The sequence below is a fragment of the Artibeus jamaicensis genome, unplaced genomic scaffold (genome assembly GCF_021234435.1).
Source record: "Artibeus jamaicensis isolate MK-2021 breed Jamaican fruit bat unplaced genomic scaffold, CSHL_Jam_final contig_444, whole genome shotgun sequence".
Taxonomy (NCBI): Eukaryota; Metazoa; Chordata; class Mammalia; order Chiroptera; family Phyllostomidae; genus Artibeus; species Artibeus jamaicensis.
In genome coordinates this window covers 2,126,919-2,141,089 of record NW_026521831.1, presented here as the reverse complement: position 1 = coordinate 2,141,089, position 14,171 = coordinate 2,126,919, and the positions used below count along the sequence as shown (strand labels likewise).

General features: G+C 56.1%; 1 protein-coding gene across 1 annotated transcript in view; it reads left to right on the top strand.

Moving 5' to 3' along the window:
- The window catches only part of DYNC1H1 (dynein cytoplasmic 1 heavy chain 1), a 59,185-nt gene that overhangs the window by 4,571 nt on the left and 40,443 nt on the right, over nucleotides 1-14,171 (top strand). Inside the window, exons 2-10 of the mRNA XM_037130347.2 lie at nucleotides 3,655-3,742; nucleotides 5,657-5,830; nucleotides 6,035-6,290; nucleotides 6,628-6,814; nucleotides 8,608-8,879; nucleotides 8,968-9,195; nucleotides 10,476-11,552; nucleotides 12,207-12,386; nucleotides 13,559-13,708. Of these exons, the coding sequence (XP_036986242.2) occupies nucleotides 3,655-3,742; nucleotides 5,657-5,830; nucleotides 6,035-6,290; nucleotides 6,628-6,814; nucleotides 8,608-8,879; nucleotides 8,968-9,195; nucleotides 10,476-11,552; nucleotides 12,207-12,386; nucleotides 13,559-13,708 (2,612 nt within the window). The remainder of the gene's footprint in view (nucleotides 1-3,654; nucleotides 3,743-5,656; nucleotides 5,831-6,034; nucleotides 6,291-6,627; nucleotides 6,815-8,607; nucleotides 8,880-8,967; nucleotides 9,196-10,475; nucleotides 11,553-12,206; nucleotides 12,387-13,558; nucleotides 13,709-14,171) is intronic.

Sequence of the window (14,171 nt, the reverse complement as noted above, 5' to 3'; positions counted from 1 at the left end):
TAGGGGTACTGTGTGGGGGGAACCCCTCCTTCACAGTCCTAACAGTGTTACAGATGGGAGCCCAGACTTTCTCACCAGCCTGTAGCCTTGTCCCGGAGGAAGGCGGGCGGAATGTGGGCGTCGAGGAGAAAGCACCAGAGACAGGAAAGGGGGGAACTCCAGCCACCACCCGCAGGCAAAGGGGGACCACGTGCGTGACGGCGATCCACTGGAACCCGGGAGAGCCGGCATGTTTTTATTTGAAAGGAAGAGGAGATGGGAGACAGAGAACCAGCAACACGGCACAAGTAGTTTGGTGCTGTTCACCGGCCAAAGGGAAGAGCTGCCTCCGTTCACAGAGCCAGGGAGACCGGCCCTGTGGCCGGGAGGAAGTGGGGAGCGCAACGAGGGGGTATCCACGGTGCGGGAGCCAGGCAGCCTCGCCTGGCCCTTCACCAGCTGGATTTCTCCTTTCTCCCTTGTCCACTGGCTCACCCACCAGACGCGGTGGGAGCATCCCCGTCCGCCCAGGAGGGGCAGTCCGAGTCCTACGGTCATTGAACGTGCACCTTTTTCTGCCTCATTAAATGAGGCAGGGTGCTCATCTGATTCTCGGTGTGATGGTGCAAAAATCACCTGCAGTTTGAAATGATTTAGTCCTTCAACAGAAGCACACGCAGACCAGTGCTAGTGACATCCAGCACCGTCTGCGTGCCCTTCTCCAGAAAGGTCCAAGAATCCGTCAAACTCTCGGGAGGTGGCCGAGATGGGCCATCAGCACTTCCTGTCCTGGCACCCTGGTTCTTTGGCTGTTAACAGACAGGGCACTGTTGGCCATTTATATTAACCAGTAATATTCCAAGTGTCAGGAAACCGATTTGGACTTTACTGAAAGGTACTACCTGGTAAAACATGCAGTTTGTACTTGAATATAAGCTTCTAAATATAGCAGGATTAATGGCCTCTCTGTTATTAGGAATTAACCATCAAGAGGTCGTGCCTTTCCTCCTGAACGATTTCGAATGTTTCTGTAGCAGTAGAATGTCAAATTACTGTTACTTAGGAGATGAAATTAATTGCAGAGGCAAAAAGATTGAATTACTTGATGGTGGTTTATAAAACAATGTTATAGATTCTTTAACTCTATGTGGAAGTCAGACACATAATCCGACTTCATTCAGCCTCGGTATTTATGGGGAATGGGCATTAAAAAATGAATCCACAATGCATTCAGTGAGTGATTACTAGTAACTTCCACTCGTCGCCATCATCAAGAGAAGGCAGAATTTTACAAGGCAGCGGGGAGCACCGGTCTGCCGGCCGTCTCTGGGGGTGACGTCACCGGGCGTGCCTCCCGAGCCCCAGCTGCGCTCTGCTGCATTGCAGGGGCCGGTGCGGGCACGCTGCCAGCAGGGCCGTGACTCATCGCTGGGCCTGGCCGGCTGGCCCGCCGCCCGGCCCCTCTCGCCCGGTGCGCTCGGAAGTGCAGGCAGCACCCTTGGACACTGTGTCCGGTCGGCACTGCGTTTGTGCAGATGACCAGTCCTGAGCCGGGCGGAAGAGATCATTCCGAGTTGACATGCCGTGTTTTCAGTTATGTCTGTCATTTCCTTTGGAGATTCTGGAATGTTACTTTTACTGTCCATGTGCTGTCTGGGGGTTACTTTGATGATGCGTCATGTGTAAATTACAGAGCAGGACCTGGAAAGCTCCGACCCTGAAGGGAGAAGATGTTCCCTAATCCCCCTGCCCTGGCAGCCATTTCCCAGGGGCTGTTGCCTGGTTCTCTGTGTGTGGCCGACTGCAGTCACATGTGGTCGGCTTTCGGTCACTGACATTCGCCTCACCTGTGGTAGATACATGCTGCGGTGGTTAGAACATTCCACTAATGTGTTTAATAGTTTTTTTTAAGGTTTTATTTATTTATTGGTAGAGAGAGGGAAAGAGAGAGAGAGAAACATCAATGTGTGGTTGCCTCTCACGGGCCCCGCCCACTGGACACCTGACCCACAACCCCAACATGAGCCCTGACCTGGAATCAAACTGGTAACCCTTTGGTTCTCGGGCTGGCTCTCAATCCACTGAGCCACTCCAGCCAGGGCTGTTTAATGGTTTTTTGTTTTGTTTTTTTAGTCATTTTTAAAATCAGCTTGGAAGTACCTGGCATATTAACTGTTTTGCTCCCCCATTCCTAAAATTATACCAAAAACATGAGAAGAGTTACTGTCTTTTTGATATAGTAATAATTTTTACACTGTAAGTGTGGATTGAAGCAGCTAGCCTTTGCTCGGGCCTCACACGCTTGGGTTTGCTGGGTTTTCGCGGGTAAAGAAACCGTGCAGACACCTGGGCGTGGGGCCCCGCCCTTGCCCGCTGCCCGGTCACGGAGCTAAGCCACCTTTGCTGTTACCTCACCAGGCGAAGGTGCAGGCAAACCATGTGTGTGTCACAGGGGGTCACCCCTTAGGTACTGGAGTTTGCCAGCACAGGTATCCGAGTGGCCTGTCACTGTGATGGGCGAAGCCAGGCCTCTGTGGGCTGGTGCCGGAGCTGCAGTTCGGACCACTTCCCGTTCTTACATGGTTTTTCCCTCGGTTTTCCGATGTCGATTTGGAACTGCTCAGAAATTTTGCCCACGTGTGTCTTGAGCTACTTACTGTTCAACCCAGCTGGAACGGCTCCTGGGCGCAGGCCAGCGGCTTCCTGCACGTCCCTGCCCACCCAGAGCTGACCTTGGGAGGGAGCCGAGGTCCTAAGTCCACCCCCGCAGCCTCTGCAGGGTGAGTGGCAACAGCGGGGAAGGCCCGACGAGTGCCTCTCCAGGACCCTGGGGGCGTGTCTTGATAGCAGTTTAGTAAATATTTATTTGTTTAGAGAGGGGGAAGGGGGAAGCAAGAGAAGAAGGGAAGCACCTTCTGTGTGAGAGATTCATTGATCAGTTGTCTCCCCTACACCCCAAGCAGGGGCCCAGCCTGCAACCCTGGCATGTGCCCTGACTGGGAATCGAACCAGCGATCTCCTGGTTCTCAGGCTGGCGCTCAATTCACTGAGCCACACCAGCCAGGACAATAGCAGTTTTCTTCATGGGGCCTTGTCCTGGGGGACCTTGATGAAGGGGGGGCTGCCCGTGTGCTGGAGAGGACCCCGAGTTTGAAATCACAGACTTCTGAATCTTACTCTGTCCATCTCCAGCCATAGGTCTGAGGGCCATTTACCCACATTCTTTACCCGAAAGGCAGGGATGGTAACAGCCATGCCAGCCCCTCAGCTTTGCTGTGAGGGCTGAAGGCGCGGTGATGCCAAAGTACTTAGTAAAATGCCGGTCACACAGCAAGTGCCGGGTCAGCAGCTGAGCAGACTGTGCGAGGTGGAGGTGGCTTCTGAGTCTGGAGCCCAGGGGACGAGGCCGGGGGCAGCTGGGGGACGGGCTGTGAGGCACAGCTCCCAACCCTGCCGGCCAGGCCACAGCGCGGTCACTGCTGCCCACAACCCAGGCACGCTGGCCACCCCGGTGTGTGGGCACGGAAACGGGGTGCAGAGAGAACACGCCTTCTGCCCACAGTCACGCAGCAAGGAGGTGCCCGGGTCAGGGGTCAGGAGGGGAGAGTGGGTGGAGCCACCTCAGAGCTGGAAATGCTGGCGGGGACGTGACCTGATGTTTGTTGTGATTTGCAGAGGACGTTGGTGACGAAGGAGAAGAAGAAAAAGAATTCATCTCCTACAACATCAACATAGACATTCACTACGGAGTCAAGTCCAACAGGTGAGTCGTGCGAGTGGGCAGGCGCTGAGCCGGAGCGAGGTGAGTGACAGTCTTCACCGACTCGGACGAGACGTCGGGAAGACACCCAGAAGGTTTCTACTCTGTAAGCCCAGTGTCTTACCTTTGGTTTCATGAGTTCAAGTTAGGAGGCTCCCCGAATTAGTATAAATTCTAAAATATTTTCGCTTTAATCTCTATGTCATGGCACCCATTTTAGGTTGACTATAAAGCACTTCACGTGCCCATTAGTACTTCCGGAGTGTGTCTGAGTTTTCGCCACCACGGGTAACTAGTAAGCATTCTCAGCCGCCGCTGTGGTTCTTCGCGGGATAAGCCCCTAGTGTAGCGGTGCGGTCCAGGGGGAACGCGGGCTTGGCGTTTCTGAGGCGCGGTAGCAGGCTCCCCCCCAGAAAGGCTGCACCAGTTTATGCTCCAGTAGACGTATCCAGATTTAAATGTGTAAATGTTATCATTGATTCTCCGTTGGCTTTTAAAAACTTTGTTTTAATAACTTGAAGCCTACAAGTTGCATGAAAAGCGTGCAGGACTCCCAGCTCCCACTCGCTGACGTTTACCCTGTTGCCTTCCCGTTGTCCCCGAACCAGCTGAGAGTCGCTCGTGCACAGCCTGCCCCTCCCCCCAGGCGCTTCAGGGTGTTTCCAGAGAACGAGGACAGTCTCGTTCTTAGCCTCAGCGCAGTGACCGAACTCAGGAAGCACACCGATGTCGGACCGACGCCGTTCCCCGGGTTGTCCTGGCAGCGCCCCGGGCAGGATTCTCCCACGACCCAGACTCGAGCTCTGCGTCTGCCTTTCCATGTCTCCTTCTCGTGTCTTCCGTGACATGGACGTTTTTGATGAGTGCAGACCAGTGGTCGTGTGGCACATCCCTCCACTGGGCTCATCTGACGTCTGTCTGTGACTAGGGTCAGCCTGTCTGTACCTTTTGGGCAGGACCCTGCTGCGACTCTGTTCCTTCCCGCTGTGCCGCGTCAGAATGCTTCGTGAGCTCTTTAGACATTAAGTATCAGATGTGAAGTACTAGCCTGGGCACTGGAAATTTCAGATATTAATTTTCTTAAAGGTATTCATTCAGCCACCTTTGAGCACCTGCTGTATGTAGGACATGCCAGTAGGTGTGCAGAAAATGAAAACCGGGATCCTGCTCCCGAGAAGCCTGGGGTCTTTTGGGAGGGAGGCAGGTGAACACACGCCGCTGGCTGTACCGCAGGACAGAGTCTAGAGGCGCGAACAGCCGCCAGCCTTGGCCCCTGGTGAGGCAGCTTCTGGCTGCAGAAGGCCCCGTGGACAGAGTCATGCAGGAAGCGGGTTTTGAGTGTTGCGGCAGCTGAAGATAGGATTGTAGAGCAGAGGTGCAAAGGCGCATGGAGCGTTTGGGGAAGCGGACATGGAGCTTGAGTCGTGACTCGGGGGAGAAGGGCGCACAGCAGGGACAGGCCGGGAGGGGAACGGGTGGGAACGCCCACTTTCACTGCAGCCCGAGGCGACTGTGCTCGATGTGCGACTGAGTGCCGTCAGGAGGTGGTGCACATCAGCACGAGGTCACATGGGAGTCTGGAGCAGCTGGTAACTTGCTGTTGCTCAGAGGGTTGGTTTCACCGAGGCCAAGGTTATGACTAACGCATGTACGCAGCAGGTGGGCCTTGCCGGGTTCCCGGTGCCACGTTGTCACCACGCCCTTGACTGGATTAGTTCTCGCCTGACTGAGGGAAGAAAGACAAGCCCCGAGTTTCACTGTTGGGAAAGCAGCAGTTTAGTCTGTACTTAATAGGATTTTTAACTGAAATGTTCAAATGAATTTTGATTGGAAGACAACAGAGAGAAGGCTGCAGGGACCGGAGGCCTGTCAGGAATGAGACTTTGTGTTCTGATGTCTCTCTCCGCATTCTCGTAGCCTGGCCTTCATTAAACGCACACCAGTGATCGACGCAGACAAACCAGTGTCCTCCCAGCTCCGAGTGCTCACGCTCAGTGAAGACTCTCCCTACGAAACCTTGCACTCTTTCATCAGCAACGCCGTGGCTCCTTTTTTCAAGTCCTACATCAGAGAGTCCGGCAAGGCCGACAGGTAGAAGCCATGTCTCCTCACGGGTGTGAGGGCTGTGTTGCCAGTGCTCACAGACACTGGGCTGCCAGGTCTCGGTCAGGGTCGGGGCGAAGCGCACAGCCACGAGGGTGCAAAGCCGTCGTGTTAGCGAAATGTGTGTTACTAACAGGACATCCTCGGAGGCCAGTAGTGCACTCAGCTTTGAGGTGCTTCTTGCCTTTTTAGGGACGGTGATAAAATGGCGCCTTCGGTCGAAAAGAAGATCGCGGAGCTCGAGATGGGGCTCCTTCACCTGCAGCAGAACATCGAGATCCCGGAGATCAGCCTGCCGGTCCACCCGATCATCACCAACGTCGCAAAGCAGTGTTACGAGCGTGGGGAAAAGCCGAAAGTCACGGACTTTGGAGACAAGGTCGAAGACCCAACGTTTCTCAATCAGCTACAGTCTGGAGTTAACCGCTGGATCCGAGAAATTCAGAAAGTAAGTGCACGGCCTGAACGTGTGCGGACGCCTCCCTCTTTAAAACTGGCCCGAGGTCTTGTCGGTGAGGTCAGCTCTGCGGTGACCGTTGGCCGTCCTGCCCTGGGTCCTGGGACTGCGGGGTTGCCAAGCCCTGGGGAGTGTGAGGCCACGCATGTTCCCCCGAGCACACTCGGCTGACCTCTCTCCCACCTGTGACTTCAGGTCAGACCACTGACCACTCACGGGCAGGGTCCTACTTGAAACGTGAAAATTCAGTTGTAGTGCGTGGGTGTGGTTGACGGCGCTTTTTCCTTTCTTTACACAGTGCCACCCCAGTATCGTTTTATGTTCACAGGTGACCAAACTGGACCGAGACCCCGCCTCGGGGACCGCCTTACAGGAGATCAGCTTCTGGCTGAACCTGGAGCGAGCATTGTACCGCATCCAGGAGAAGCGCGAGAGCCCAGAGGTCCTGCTGACCCTGGATATTCTGAAACACGGCAAGCGCTTCCACGCCACTGTCAGCTTCGACACCGACACAGGTGAGGACCAGAACCGACCCCCTGACCCGGGAGTCAGTCTGGCTCGTGTGTGGTCTTGCTGGTCCTTCCGATGGAACTTGCTACGCGCGCCCCCTTGGCTCTGCTTCCCCTCCTGCGTCTCGTCTCGCCTTCCCCCAGTTCCAGCAGACGGAAACGACTTTTCCATGTGGCTCTTTTCTCTCCTGGGGTTGTGAGAACACAAGCCAGTGTCTCTCCACAGGAGTCCCCTGGCTCCTCGGCTACTTGGTTCCCTGAGCAGGCTGCACTTTCTTAGTGTGAAGTCGAGTGGGCTTCAGACCGTGCGGGCAGGACGGCAGCTCCCACGAAGCAGAAGTAGTTTGCCCACAGGGCTGCGGGCGGACAGAGAGCTGCTCAGCGCTTCCTCTTCCTCCTCTTGCCTGCTCCGTCCCGCCCTCTGCCTTCCTCCCTGTTCTGAACGTGGGCGAGCTGCCTTTGATTTTCTGAGTGGCAGTAGCACAACCAGCATTGCGTAGGCACGCAGTGGGCCAGCGGACGTTGGGGTGGCAGGCATAGTCAGCGGGTCCGTGCACACCGTCCCCAGCAGCTGCTAGAACCAGCAGTCGGGACACCGTCCGGGCCGAGCTCCGTGAGTGGGGTGGGGCCCTCGCGTGAATGCGCAGACATGCCGGGCAGATGTCGCCCCATCGCGTTGGGCACACTGCGGGTGTCACCTGCACATTGACTGGTGCTGAAAGGCGTGACTTGCGCGTTAGGAATGTCTCTGCAGCCGCTGTTCCTTCCTGATGTGTTTTCTTTTTAATCTTATGCCAGGGGAAGTGAAAAACAGACTAGCACCTGGGTGATGTGTCAATAATGCCCTCACCTAACTTGAGCCGTGGTTATGAAATTTAAACTTTAGTGATTTTGAAGGTGATAAAATTCTGGTGTTTCTAAGCTTAATTTTCATTAGTAGAACATTTAGATAATACAGACAGCAAAGAAGCCCTGGCTGGTGTAGCTCAGTGGATTGAGCGCAGGCCCGCGAACCAGACAATCGCAGTTCGATTCCCAGTCAGGGCACATGCTGGAGTTGCAGGCTGGTTCCCTGCAGGCCAGTTCCCAGCAGGGGACCCACAAAAGGCAACCGTACATTGATGTTTCTCTCCCTCTCTCCTTCTCTTCCTTTCTAAAGGTAAATAAATAAATAAATAAGAATCTTTAAAATATATATATATATATATATATATATATATATAGACAGCAAAGAAAGACGAGGAGGGTACCCCACGGCCTCTAGAGGGCGTGACCTGACTGATACGCCTTAAAGAGCGAAAGCGAGACCACACCGCCTCATTCTGCTGATGACATGGCTTTTTTTCATTTTTACATTTTTTTCCCCAGGAAACTTTTTAAAAGACTTTATTTATTCATTTTTAGAGAGAGGGGAAGGGAGGGAGAAAGAGAGGGAGAGAAACATCAGTGTGTGGTTGCCTCTCCTGTGGCCCCCACTGGGGACCTGGCCCGCAACCCGGGCATGTGCCCTGACTGGGAATCGAACCTGCCGACCTTTTGATCACAGGCCTGCATTCAGTTTACTGAGCCACACCAGCCAGGACATAGCTTTTTAGAAAATCAAACAATTTCTGTGTCACTAAATCTTTTGCATCATCAAATTCTCCATCGTGAGGACGCTTTTTAGTTCGCCTACCCAGCATTAAGCCCACACGGGCCATCCTTGTAGTTGAGTTGCTTTTCAGTTGACGTGAAATTGACGTGTGCCGTTACAGTAGTTGTATAGCTTTGTAAGAAAACCATTCACTCTCTTAATCCAGGTCTAAAACAGGCTTTGGAGACTGTGAATGACTACAATCCTCTGATGAAAGATTTCCCTCTGAATGATCTGCTGTCTGCCACAGAGCTGGACAAAATAAGACAGGCTCTCGTGGCGATTTTCACCCACTTGAGAAAGATCCGAAACACCAAGTATCCCATTCAGAGGGCCCTGCGCTTGGTGGAGGCCATTTCCAGAGACCTGAGTTCTCAGTTACTCAAAGTGCTGGGCACTAGAAAACTGATGCACGTTGCTTATGAAGAGTTTGAAAAAGTAAGTTGTAGTACGTCAGAAACTAACCTCAGGGCCCTGAGATGAAACTGCTTTAATAACGAGCTTCCTTTCTTAAATTGCACCCTAGGTTATGGTGGCGTGCTTTGAAGTTTTTCAGACTTGGGATGATGAGTATGAGAAACTTCAGGTGCTGCTCAGAGACATTGTCAAGAGGAAAAGGGAAGAAAATCTGAAGATGGTGTGGCGAATCAACCCTGCCCACAGGAAGCTCCAGGCCCGCCTGGACCAGATGCGGAAGTTCCGGCGCCAGCACGAGCAGCTGCGAGCTGTCATCGTCCGGGTGCTGCGGCCGCAGGTGTGGCTCCCCTCCGGGCCTCGCCCCTCTGGGAGGCCGCACACGGTTGGATGATGCTTCTGGTTTTTAGACTTAGGACTCACTGCTCGCTTCTGTTCTGCACCGCTCACACTTTTTCCCTCCCTTTCACCTTCTCTCGGCCATCCTTCAGATCCAGTGACTTGTCGTTACACTGTTTCGATCCAAATCCCTAACCTCCCCATCCATTCGCTCTTCCCCTCCAGCCAGGCTTCCTGACCTGCAAACCATAATGCACCATCTACCTAGCTGTGGGACTTGGTCGTGTTATTTAACCTGTACTCCAGATTCCTCATCTGCAAAATGTGGATAATAATTGCACGCACCTGACTTATTAAAATAGTTGGCTTATTTTCTTTGTACATGCTTTTTTTCTCAATTCAACTTTCTCCTCCGTGGTGCTTTTCTTCCCTTAAAAAGCCCAGCCATGTAAGACACAGTGAGATGTATAGATGGAAAGGTTTATAGATGGGTGTATGATGAAGCACATACTAATTGGCTGGATGTTAATTAGATCCTAGGTGGGGTTGTAATTCTTTCACCCCTCCTGTAGTTTGAAAATCTGTAATAAAATGTTAGGGGCGTCTGGGAAGCTTCCCTCACCAACTGGGTGCCTGCCATCCGGGCTGAGTACTCGTTCACTGCAGCCTGGGCGCCTTCTCACGCAGGGTGGCACTCGTGTGCGCAGACCTGTGTGCGCTTTGCTCTTCACTCCACACCGCGTCCCGAGTCCGGTGCTGAGCCCTCTGACCTCAGTTTCTTCGCCCCTTTGCCTCCTCTCGCCTGTCACGTGTTTAAAGAGCACCGCGTGTTTTTTGTTTTTGTTTTTGTTTTTTTTTGCTTGCGGACCCCGTGGGCCACGTCCTTCAAGGCAGCACAGTTTCTGATGCACGAGTGGCCACACCGCTGCCGTCCCTGGGGGTGTGCTCGCCCACTGTTACGACAAACAGGCCAAACCGTCAGAAGGGAGACCCGCCGCACGCCGAGTCTGTGTGCCCCGTGGGTCCCCACGCTCTTGTGCAGTTTCAGCTGCGCACGACCCAGGTGTCAGCGCACTGCTGTCATTCAGCTTCCTAGGCAGAGAAGTCAGAGGGTCTGTGTGGTGCAGAGTGAGCGTGTACTGCCTGAGTTGTGGCTGTCACCTGCTGTGCCGAGGTCACACGCCCTGCTGCCGACTGGTGACGGGTGGGCAGGCACCGCGGCTGCACCACCAAACTCGAGTCCTCGTTGGTAACCTCTTGTCGCGAATCCTTCCCTTTCAGGTCACGGCGGTTGCGCAGCAGAATCAAGGGGAGGTCCCTGAACCCCAAGACATGAAAGTGGCCGAGGTGCTGTTTGATGCCGCGGATGCAAACGCAATCGAGGAGGTGAACCTGGCCTACGAGAACGTCAAGGAGGTGGACGGGCTCGACGTGTCCAAGGAGGGCACGGAGGCGTGGGAGGCCGCGATGAAGCGGTACGACGAGAGGATCGACAGGGTGGAGACGCGCATCACCGCGCGTCTGCGCGACCAGCTGGGCACGGCCAAGAACGCCAACGAGATGTTCAGGATCTTCTCCAGGTTCAACGCACTGTTCGTCAGGCCTCACATCCGCGGAGCCATTCGTGAGTACCAGACCCAGCTGATCCAGCGGGTGAAGGACGACATCGAGTCTCTTCACGACAAGTTCAAAGTCCAGTACCCACAGAGCCAGGCCTGTAAGATGAGCCACGTGCGCGACCTGCCGCCCGTGTCGGGGTCGATCATCTGGGCCAAGCAGATTGACAGGCAGCTCACCGCCTACATGAAGCGGGTGGAGGACGTGCTGGGCAAGGGCTGGGAGAACCACGTGGAGGGGCAGAAGCTGAAGCAGGACGGCGACAGCTTCCGCATGAAGCTCAACACCCAGGAGATTTTTGACGACTGGGCCCGGAAGGTGCAGCAGCGCAACCTGGGCGTCTCGGGGCGCATCTTCACCATCGAGAGCACCCGCGTTCGGGGCCGCTCTGGCAACGTCCTCAAGCTCAAGGTCAACTTCCTTCCCGAGATTATCACACTTTCCAAAGAGGTCCGCAACCTCAAGTGGCTGGGTTTCCGGGTGCCACTTGCAATCGTGAACAAGGCCCATCAAGCCAACCAGCTGTACCCCTTCGCCATCTCCCTGATCGAGAGCGTGCGCACCTACGAGCGCACCTGTGAGAAGGTGGAGGAGCGGAGCACCGTCTCCCTGCTGGTGGCCGGCCTGAAGAAGGAGGTGCAGGCCCTGGTCGCGGAGGGCATCGCGCTGGTGTGGGAGTCCTACAAGCTTGACCCGTACGTGCAGCGCCTGGCGGAGACTGTCTTCAACTTCCAGGAAAAGGTGTGTTTCAGTCTGTCCCCCGCCCGTCCCAGGAGGGAGCCAAGCACGGGAACGGCTGGCTCACCCGTTAGTTCTCCTGTGCAGGCGTGGTCAGTAACGGCGGGAGGCGTGGGAGTGGGGTGGGAGAAGGACCCCTTTACTCACGGGGCTGTTTGATGGGCTTGGGGCTCCAGGGAGGGTGTTAAAAGGAGCTCACAGCTGAGCTCAGAGACCAGTGGAGAGGTGACAGACGGGTGGGACAGGGAAGCGAGAGTGTCATCACTGGAGGAGCTGCCTGCAGAGCACGGCCATTGGGTGTCAGCCGGGCGCTCGCTGTCACTCTGCCCCAAGCTAGGCTTCTGCCCCAGGCTCCCGCGCATGAGGTGGTGGAGGCCTGCTAGCCTGGCCCTGCCGACTCACGCCGGCTCCCCAGGGCAGAGAAGGCGCTGGGCGTGTTGCTTTCTGCTCCCAGACTTGGCAGTCAGAGGCCCTGCTCGGGGAGCTGGAGGGAGTCGGGGGCACGCCGATCACTTCAGACAGTCATTCCCTCCCTCCCTCCGCAGTAGGATTAGCCGTTCACGGAAGAACCGCTCTGCCTCAAGTGCTAGTCAGTCAGTTGAGAAGGATGCACATCAGAACCAAGGGACTTTAAATACTAAGTGAACTCCTCTGCAGGTGGACGATCTCCTGATCATTGAAGAAAAAATAGACCTAGAAGTCCGCTCCCTGGAGACGTGCATGTACGACCACAAGACCTTCTCCGAGATCCTGAACCGGGTCCAGAAAGCCGTGGACGACCTGAACCTGCACTCCTACTCCAACCTGCCCCTGTGGGTCAGCAAGCTGGACCTGCAGGTGGGCACGGGTCCTGCCTCGTACGCGCGCAGGCCGGTCACCGAACGCCTTCTTCCGTAGGTGGGACTGCTGACCGTCAGCTCCCCTGCAGAAATCTCTGCCCACTTGACGGCAGGGCTGGGCGGTGCGTGCGGTGAGGGAGGGGCGGTCTCATCTCCTGCACGCGTGACAGCTCGCCCTTCCCTGCCCTTGGGATTCAGGGTGTCCCTCCTGCCCCACTCAGGCGTCCATCTCCGGGAGCCCTGCCCTTCTCCCCCACACACACTGAGAAGACACAGACACCTGGGAAGGGCGTGTGTTGGGGACAGAGCGGGTGTGTGTAGCATCCTTAACCACCCAGGGTGGCTTTCTTGTTGGTGGACATCTTGACTTATCTCAGGGAGGAGGGCGTTTTGGCCGAGGTCACTCAGTGCACAAGTGGTCATCGGCTAGTTCCAGAGCTGTTTGCGGCTCACAGCCTGTCCCCTCCTTCCTCTGTTCCAGTGGGTGAGGTGGTTGCAGGGTGTCCATACAGAGGGAGCACAACAGGGTGAAAGGCAGGAAAGCCTGCTCCTCTGCGTCCCTGGGGGGCCCGGTTCCCTCTCGGCCACCTTCACACACCCCCAGGACAGGTGTGTGGCCCAAGGCCGGCTCCTCCCACAGATGCGCAGACGTCCCATCTGTGGGGGTTGTGCTGGTCTCGTTCCGGGTCAGAGGGAGACTGTCCTTTACTTGAATGACCACTGAAAGATCACTGTGCAGGGCACAGGTGTTGACTAGACGCACTGTGGCCGTCACCCAGCATACCCAGCGTCGAGTCGGCACGTCGTGCCTGGGACTGATGTGAAGCTGCATGTGGGTAACACCTGAGTAGGGAGGAGAGGGAGACGGTTTCGACTGCAGACTGCAGACTGCCAGCCTCGCCTCCGGGGTGGGCGCCTGCTGTGCTACACACGAGACCGTAGCCGCAGCTGCCATGTTCGTGCTTGTCCTTGATCACTGGCGCTTTGGGAGTGGGGCAGCGGGCTGCCCGAGGCCAGGGAACGTGCCGGAAGTGAGGGTCAGAGCAGGCTGAGGGCACGGTCGTGGCCGGTAGCTCTTCATCTCCTACCTGGAACCTTGGCTTTCTGTTCAGTGCACTCTGTGAGCATGTCTCGGGAGAGTGACAGTTCTTCGTACTTCCTTCCCTGCAGATTGAAAGAATACTGGGTGTCCGCCTGCAGGCTGGCCTGAGAGCGTGGACCCAGGTGCTCCTGGGGCAGGCGGAGGACAAAGCCGAGGTCGACATGGACACGGACGCGCCCCAAGTCAGTCACAAGCCGGGGGGAGAGCCAAAGATCAAAGTGAGTGCTTCCCGGGGCAGCCTGTCTGCAAGGGAGCAGACTTCTCCCCTTAGAACGGGCCGTGAGAACGCCCCCATGAGAACGCCCCCGCACCACGCAGAGGCAGGGCGGGCCCCGCCCAGCCCAAGTGACCCAGGTCAGCACCGCCCGGGGCACGGGGTGGGAGTCGTGCATGGCGTGGTCGAGGGCACGTCTCTGCTGTGGCCCTCAGCCTCGTCCCGTCCTGAGATGAGCGTGGCCAGTGCGCTCCAGGGTGTCTGGTCGTGACGGAGGGAGGGAAGAGCCCAGGCGGCATCGCGTGCTCGGTGCCTGCCGCGGTCCGCCGGCGGGGTGGGGCGCCGAGGGTCCTGGGGAGCGCCTGGTGTCTGTGCCCCGAAGCGACCCTCGGCTGCAGTGGGCAGGGGGCGCGTGGGACCTCTCGTGCTTTCTCCGTGACTCTCCTGTGAGTCTGGTTCCGGAAAGG